Source organism: Thalia democratica, chromosome 1 (assembly GCF_965202585.1).
Source record: "Thalia democratica chromosome 1, ktThaDemo2.hap1.1, whole genome shotgun sequence".
NCBI lineage: Eukaryota > Metazoa > Chordata > Thaliacea > Salpida > Salpidae > Thalia > Thalia democratica.
This window is the reverse complement of record NC_139165.1, coordinates 28,448,026-28,457,401: the sequence shown is the minus strand read 5'-3', so window position 1 is coordinate 28,457,401 and position 9,376 is coordinate 28,448,026. Positions and strand designations below refer to the sequence as shown.

General features: G+C 26.9%; 1 protein-coding gene across 1 annotated transcript; it reads left to right on the top strand.

Annotated features, from left to right (window-relative positions):
• Positions 1 to 238: 238 nt before the first annotated feature.
• On the top strand, positions 239 to 8,651 carry LOC145834948 (uncharacterized). The gene is made up of 5 exons (XM_082942480.1): positions 239 to 244; positions 2,832 to 2,936; positions 6,268 to 6,432; positions 7,935 to 8,076; positions 8,558 to 8,651. Exons 1-5 carry the CDS (start codon positions 239 to 241, stop codon positions 8,608 to 8,610), a joined length of 471 nt encoding a protein of 156 aa, XP_082798606.1. The 3' UTR covers positions 8,611 to 8,651.
• Positions 8,652 to 9,376: the final 725 nt, after the last annotated feature.

The window sequence follows — 9,376 nt, the reverse complement described above, 5'->3', positions numbered from 1 at the left end:
CTGGAAGGGACAGCAGGCGCAGGTGCAAGGAAACAAAGCTTATGGCCAGCAAGGAGGACAACATCAGGGGAAGACAAAAATAGCACAATGAAAAGACATGTAGCAGCAGGGTATCAGTAGGGAAAACTAGGTCAACAGCAGCAGTCAGGTAACAAATAAGGTTAGTGGAAATTTTTTACAATTTTTAAAGGGCAATTTCATTTGTGCATGAAATAATTTCTATATAAACTTATTAAAGATGAAAGTTTGTGATGTTCATTTTTTTAAAATTTGCTTTTTGCCATAAAATGTTCTATAAAAATAACTTTAAACTAACTAATACTAATAGAAATATTTACAAAAAAGTTATAATATAGGATAAGTTAATGTTATTTATTTTGAAAATACTAAAAAGCAAATTTTAGATATATGATTACAGTTCAAGTTAGCATAACTTAACTAAAATTAAGGTTAACAACCTTTTAAAAAGAGACATAATAATTAGTATATAATATATTAACTCTCAATTTTTTATCTTAATAATTACTAACAAGCATTATCTAGATAATTTCATTAAAGTTTAATTTTAAGGTGTGATGTACAGAATACAGATAGTTCTAGTAGATAATAGAATTTAAAATACAACTTTTTAAGAAAGGTAGATTAAACTATTTTTACAACTAACCTCAAATATTATTTTTGCACTTAATAATAATATTATTTAGTGCAAAAGTACATAAGTATGTAGTGCTTAAAAAATTAAATTAAAATTTTATTTAAAAGTGAAACGAATGTTTTAAATATCAAACACTGAAGTTAAGAACTTGAATTTAGAAATAATAACAAAATCTAGATAATACTTTTTTAATATTATTGTATGAAGACTTTTGGATAATATAAATAAGTTAAAATAAATAAATTAAAAAATATTAACTTAATATATTTATAAAACCAATTAGCTTTTTAATGTATAAATTAAAACTTATAGCAAGGTGTATTTTAAAATTATTTAATTATAAAAAAAACTAAGTGATATTTATAGAACATTTTGATTTTTCATCTATTAACAAAACATTTCATATATGTATACATCAATTTCATTTTAAACAATTTGCTGTAAACAATAGATATATGACTTAATTTCATAGCTTTTGAATAGTTAAATTTTTGATTAAAGAATTATTAAGTTTAAAGTTGAACAGAAACAAAACAAAATTTTAAAATTCAAATAGTTGAAATAAATGTGATACTTTTAGAGTATAATGATTAGAATAAAATAATTAAGTTTTAATTTTATTCCAGGTTTGCTTTGATTAACTAAGATTATTATTAACTGTTGAAAAATATGTTTAAACAATAAAAGAAAATTATTTATTCATGTTATTGAAAAAAATTCAGTTATAAAATTTTTAACAATGAAAAGTCCATAACCTACATAATTTATAGCAGAAGATAGTAAACAATTACTAATAAAAAAAGACGTGATATTTCAAACAACTGTGCACACAACCGACGGTTCTTCTTCAAATAACACCTTGGCGCCTTCTCACCTCTCATACTTTTCATTCACCTTCCACACACACACACACATTCACTTAACATATATTAATATAATTATATATCCTAAGTAACATATAGTTTTATTCATTTATTATTAATATCTATTTCACACAAGTCACTTTCTATTCTCTGAAATTTCATATATTCACTTTACCCTCCGACTATAATTCTTCACACCTTTATATGTTAAGTTCCAAGTTTAATTGGAAGCCTGTATTTAAATCACAGATAAACCGTGCTTTTTTACCTACTACGCCCAAGAGAGCTACTAGGTTTTTTACTGCAGGTTTATACTAAGCATAGGTCTACCTTGTTGTTTTACATTTTAACTATCATATATAACACAATTTACTTATTAAATATATAAAATATCTGTATGGGATATTTAAATTAAACAGCCAACTCCTACTTTACAAATTAATTATTTCATTAATTATAAAATACAATATATATTTAATTCAGTTCATTATGATTTTATGTATGTCGCTGTAAATTAATTATCGGTCAGTACATTGTAAGCCTAGTAATAATTATGTTTTTTTTCTGTTTTGTTTTTCCTTAAAGTTTAATTTTTTTCCTTAAAGTTTAAATTTTTCACTTTTTCATTTTTACATTTGAACTAAATCTGCTTCCTAATTCTATATAACTTTGATTCAATCATTACTAACATTCAATATATAATATACATGTTACACCGAGTTTCTGTGACTTTTATTACCTTCAGTGTCGTTAAGTTTTATTAAACTTTATTGATTTACTAACTAATGGTTAATGTTTTATTTTTGTTCAAAATAGATTACATAAAAACAAAATTAATGTTCTTACATTACAAATTAAATAGTTTAAATAAGCTCATTTACATTGTGACGTAATTATTAGTTGTAACGAATGTATTTTTTTCTTTAGTTAACAACAGTAAATTTTGATTTAGTTATCTTTCCTATTAACGTAAGTTGTTTGTTTATATTATGTTTTGTTGTGTAATTTAGCTTACTTATTTATTTTAGACTAAATAATTACAAATATCATATAGTTTTATAACAGTCGGATTTAATATTAAGTATTTCACCTATTAATAACTATTATCTGTAGAAAATATCTTATTTTAATGAAAACATATATACACCTACTTTATTCTGTGCTTCTATTCTCTCATTACAGTAATTATTTTTTTTACAGAACCCAGTTGAAGTGTGTTGATTCGTTGACACACAGAAACATATGTTGGTAGAATAAAGGAAGATTACTGTATAATTTGTTTTTAATTAAATAGATATATAAATATTAATAAGTATAAACTTTTTAACAGTACCAGGGTGGTTACGGCCAACCCCAAGGTGGTTACGGAGGTTACGGACCCAACCAGGGCTACCAACAAGGATACAACTCCGGATACGGTTTGTTTTAAAACAAACTAATTTTTTATTCATGTACTTAAACATAATATTTTAAACGAAATCCGTGTAAAAGAAACCGTGATATCTCCATTACAAATCAGGGTTGCCACATTACCTGGAAACCTGGAAAAACCTGAAATTTGAAAAAAATCTTGAAAAACATTGAATTTTGAACAAAAATCACAAAAAATCCCTGGAAAAACTTGGAATTTTCAGCTATTTCAACACGTTCAGTAGTAAAATTTAGATTTGACACAAAAAGTTAATCAAACAGATAAAGAAATTTTATCATCATTAAATTGTTTTATTAAAAAACACATTCAAAGTAGCTAAATAGTATTTTATAACATCTTTATGCTATTTAACACAGTTTTTTACACTAAACTTAACTTTAAACTAAAAATAGACCCAAAAATGTGTACTTTTAAAAACCTGAAAGAAATTTGGAAAACCTGGAAAATTTTTTGAAAAAACGAGTGGCAATCCTGATGTCATTTAAATTAGAAGTATTTGGCCTATAAAGGATAAAATATTAAATAAAATTTTGAGTATTAAGTGTTTTTGCTTAATAGTTTATTTTCTAATATAATAACAGGGTTGCCACTTTACCTTGAAACCTAGAAAAACCTTGAAAAACATGGAATTTGAAAAATTTTGAAAAAAACATGGAAAAACCTGGAAATTTGATCATAAAACCTGGAAAAACCTGGAATTTTTAATAATTTTGACATTATCATTAGTAAATTTCGATTTGACACAAAAAATATATCATATAAATAAGATTTTTTTGTTATCATCAAACATTTTTTTATTAAAAAACACAAATAAAGTAACTTCACAGTATATTTTCAATGTTTCTATACTACTTAATGCAGTTTCTTATATAGAAATTAATCTAAAACTAAAAATAAATCCAAAAATGTGTACTTTTAAAAACCTGGAAGAAATTTAGAAAACCTGGAAAAAATTTGAAAAAAACGAGTGGTAACCAGGGGCGTAGCGTGGGGAGGGACGCTGGCGCATGCGTGCCACCCTAAAAAAAAAGAAGTAAAAAAAAGCAATTATCCTTTATTGTTTATTTCTTCTGCTTAATTTGCCTTTTTTCAACTATTTTTTCTATTATTCGAAAAGTAAAACGAAAATTCGAATACCAATTAGTGACAAGTTAGGGAAATTACCCAGTATACTGATTCGATGCGTAATTGCAAATGCGCACCGATGTTGATGAAAAACTCCATAAGAAAAAAATTTATAACTTAATTAACTTCATAAGAATTGAGACTCAAACAGTACGCAACTAGTTAGTGCACCGCAGTAGTATAATCTTATGACAGATTTTTTTACAAGGACAAATGCTAACATTTTGTTAACAAACCATAAAGCTAAACCTGTTTTATAGTGATAATGATTCAAGAATAAACAAATTGTAGTAAAAGCAACTGCTAATAAAATTAAAACAAATTGATAATAAGAATAAAAACATTAACAACATAATTTAAAAAAAAAAAAAAACAAAAAGTAGAAAACATAAATTAAATCAAATAATAAACAAACAGTTATTACTGTGATTACAGTTTTAATCTCACTATATAAAAAGTATTGTTTAAATTATTTAAACTTTAAATTTTTATAAAAAGTAGTTTATTTTTTTATAAGATAACAAACAAATCAAACTTTGTTATTCTATCAGCCATAAAATTTAAAAATTAATCAATTTTTGTAGCAAGTATTTTAAAATTTCTTTATTCACATCATAAATAAATTTATAGCAACTTGTAAAACATAATTTTTACAATCAATTTTTAGTCTAAAAGACATAATTGATTAATTTTAAATTTAAATTTGTTAAGTTTTAAATTAAATTTTAAATGGTATTTAAAAAAAAAATTCTACCAACTGTTTGTAGTATTTAAAAATGCTATTCCCTAAAGATCTTAGAAAAACTGATTTTAAGACAAGTGAAAAGTTATATTTATTGTGAATTTTTAAAAGTATTGAAAAAGTTGACCTTATAAAATTTATATTTTAAACATTTAGTAAAATCTTTCCACACACTCAGGATAACTCAGGATTTTATGAAGTTTTGGAAAACTTTAGTACGACTCAGTAAAAATCAGGATAACTCAGAATGTTTTAAGTATTTTTAAGCTCAGGCTGACTAATGATAGATTTGTTTTATTTTTGAACTCAGGGTAGATATAGTGGTTTTAAATGTTTTGTTATAAAACCTAATTTCTATTAGTTTAAAAACAAAAAAAAATCTTTAAAAGAATTTAAAATGCTTATGATGACATACGAAATTTTAAAAATAACTCAGGACACTTATTTTGACTCAAAGAGTGGCAAGGCAATCCTGATATCTTCAAAGTTACTTGTTTTTTTTTTTGTAAAATATTTTTTATAATACTAAAGAAAAAGTAAACATTTGTTTTCATTAATTTTTAGATTATTATTTTAAAAAATATGCAAAGTAATATTGTATGGAATGTTGCAAGTCTCAAAATATGTCAGATAGGAAAATTATCTTAAGCCATGTTTTTTAGAAGTTGATCTTATTTTAAAGATTTTTTTAAGCTTTAAAATGCTTTTTGTTGTTTTAAAAAAATCGAATTTATTTTTTGACATATGACCAGTCAAAGTCGGGCCGCATAATATGTTCCCTTTGGGAAGGGAAGACTAAAACAGCGAAAAAGGCTAGTTTGTTTAAAATATATCTCCTCTTACATTTTTCAAGTAATCTTCTTCAAACTTTAACAGCTTAATATTTATACAATAGAAAAAAATGTTACTTGTGAATTTAAAAATTTGTAGTAAAATTTTTTTTTTTGAAAAAAAAAGAAATTTTTTTTAATTTTTTTATAAAATTTTTATTTATTATGATTATCTAAGTTCATAAGTAACGTATTTTTGTTATTTAAGGAATTATTTCTAAAATTTGGAATATTTTGAATAAAAAAAGGAATATTTTCTAAAATTTGAAGAAGATTGCTTGAAATATGAAGTAGGAGATAGTTTTTTAGTAATTTTTAAAATTTACGAGAAAACTGACCCCAAAAAATTTGCAGCCCAAAAGTTTTAATTTAGGGGATTTTTTGAGAAAAAAAATTGCGCACCCCCTGACCAATATACCACGCTACGCCACTGGTGGTAACCCTGTAATAAGCTTTATACTTTTTGATTAAAAGAGCCATGATGTAACATAACACGTCAGTCAGAACCACAAAATATTGTGCTGAAGACATATCGCATACTGAGCTCTAAACTAAAAATTTAATACAAAAGTCTTGCACTTATAAATCTCCTAGCTACAACGATAAATCTTATGTTTCAGGAGGTTACGGAGCGCAGGGTGGTTACAACCAGTAGCAACAAGGATATGGTGGTTACAACCAGCAGCAACAAGGGTACGGTGGCTACAACCAGCAGCAACAGGGCTATAACGCCTACCAACAGCAGGGCCAGTACGGTGCCCAGCAACAAGGGTACGGCGGTTACGGTTGGTTGGTTACTTCTGACTAAAAGTAAAATGGACTCAAGTTTTCCTAAATTATCAATTTATAAACACTTCTAATTCATCCTAAATACCATTTTTAATTAATTTAATTTAAGTATACATTATATTAAAAGGGCAATGATGTCATTTAAAACGTGAGTCTGATATTTTACTTGGTTAAACTTCCCATGTAAAAACTGAAGACGTTCCGCAGTCTGAAGCTCGCTCATCAAACTCATAAAATTACCCAGGGCCAATACAGTGCCAATTAGGGTACGGCAGTTACGATTAGTAATTAGTTTTTTAAATATCTATTTAAAATTAAAAAAAAATAATTTGTTGTCTAGATGATTTGAGAATAGTTTAAATTGGTCATAAGTTTGTGGAATCAAAAAGATTTCATTTTTCCTAACATCCAGTTGGGACATTTATAAGTTATGGTTAATCAGTAATTTTTCCTGGTTAAAAAAGGTTTTAAAAGAACTAATTTCAAGTAATTGCTAAAAATCTATAAAGCATTAGGTTAAAATAATTAATATACAGTAGACTACCGCTTAAGTACACAAATTGAACCCGACCAAAAAGTGCGTACTTAGCACGGGTAGTGCGTACTTTTTGACGACATAGTTTAATATAAAATTTAGTTGTTTCTTTTCTTTCTTATAACTAGCCACCAAATAATTAAGCCAAATAAACAAGTCTTTTTATTTTAAATGACATTTAATACATATTTTTAATCTGAAAAATTTTCAATATATTTTAAAATAATTTATTTTTTCTTTAGAAAGTTTCTACATAATTAATACATACATTTAATATAGAAAGTCAATGTCAGTCAATGATATATAAAAGAATATTAAGCAATATTTTCCATTTTTTGTTTTGTTAGAGGAAAAGTACCAAACTACATTGTGTTTACCAAACATTTTCAAAACATCAATATGTGTTCATTTAAATTAAAATATGGCTTAATTATGTTGTATTTGTAAGTTCTTTTAACTTTGTCATCTAGATTTTTTTATTTTATAGCATTACAGCTCAAATATCATTATTCTTTTCACTTTTCTGCAACCACTTCATAAGTATTTAGTTTATTAACATTTAATAACAGGACTGTCACAATCTCAGGCCACTTAGACTACTTAGGATTACTCACCCTAGTTTAAAAGTTGTGAAAGTCTCAGGCTAACTCAGCAGGTGGCCATTCTACCTGGAAACATAAAATAATCTGGAAATTTTTTTTTGTCTTTCTGTATAAGTGCGTACTTAAGGCGGGGTGCGTACTAAAAAAAGTGCGTACTTAAGCGGTAGTCTACTGTAATAAATATTCAAACATTAAAAATAATAAGAGGGCGAAGATGTCATTTAACACGTCAGTCTGATTTTTACACAGGAAAAATTTCCCAGTTAAAAAAAAGAGACAGTCACGTAACTTAAGCTCTCTCTTTAAAGGGCCCTAACAAAAAAAATCTCATTTTTTACTAAAACGCCCTTTTCCAAAACAGACTAAATCCAGTAAGACCCGGGCCCAAGGACAGAACGGCCAGCAGCAGGGGTACGGGCAGCAGCAGCAGGGTCAGGGACAACAAGGTTACGGCCAGCAGGGAGGACAACAGCAGGGCCAGCAGCAGCAAGGTAGTAAGAAAGGTTTGTGGAAATTTGTTCAACTTTTTAAAATGGCTTTTTTGCATGTGACATGTTTCCTGTTAAAAGGTTGCAAATTAAGTAAGGTTCTATATTGACTGAATATTCCCTCTCGAGAATAATGTTTTAATATTTTAAAAGTTTTTATCATAGAATTATTTAACTTTTTTTTGATGTTTAAAGCCTAAGCATGAGTTACTAACTTAAATTAACAAGAAATTTTGCTTACTCGTATAAAAGTTATTTTGAAACTGCAACCCAAAATACTATTTGGAAACTGTGGCTATAACAAAGCTTTAAGAAGTTTGACAATTTTCACTGACTTAAATATTATTTGCATGTACTGAGATAAGTATTAACTCTATAATTGGTATATTGATTACTAAAAAAATTCCTAAAGGAAAATTAAAGTTTTTTAGCCATTATAGGTATGTGCTTACAGTTAAAAAAAACTCTGTACTACAACGCTCTTTTCCTAAAACAGGTATGGTGAGCCTCAACTTCAGATCTAACAAAATGGCAATTCGGGCGCAGTGAGTTGGTCAATTTCAAGTCCTGCAGAACGGACAAAATGCGAAGAGTCAATCATGCAAACACCAGAAAAATCACACGCACACTTCTCAAGTACCTTCCATCCGTACAAGCGATAATGGTCATGTATGAAGTTTAAAATTCTTTTCAAAAGATTCTTTTAAATGTTATTTTAATAAAATGATACTGCTGTTGTTTATCGTGATTTTGGTTAGGTATAAAGTTTAGTTATTCAGTTGTTGTTGTTGCTTAAAGCACGATTTTACAAAACTCCTTGAATATTGCCTCCTTCGAATTTTACAAGGGTCAAGTTCGTATAGTGTTTTCATGTTTTTATAACAATAAATAATGATCAGCTAGGAAAAAACCTATATTATAAAAAGCTTGTTTAAAAGTGTTTAAAAATAGTTTTATTATGAGTACTGATAATTTTATCGGATAGTTGGATTTTGTTGTGCGCACCGTTTTTAAAGTATTGATCTGGAGTTAAAATTTAATTTAAATTCTTCATTTTATAACAATTTTAACTTTGATTTTTGCAAAAATGATTTAGAACAGGGTTCCCCATTTTTTTTTGATAAGACCCCTTTACTGAAATATAAAAGTCATTGCCCCTCCGACAAGATGTCTTAAAAAACTACCATTAAACACGCCTGAGATCTTTTTTTGCCTTTCATCATTAAATCTAGAATATCGATCTAAGATTCAAATAATGGCCTTGTGGCTCCCCCTTACACAGCTTATGGCCCACTAAAATTCTAAAATTTTCTTT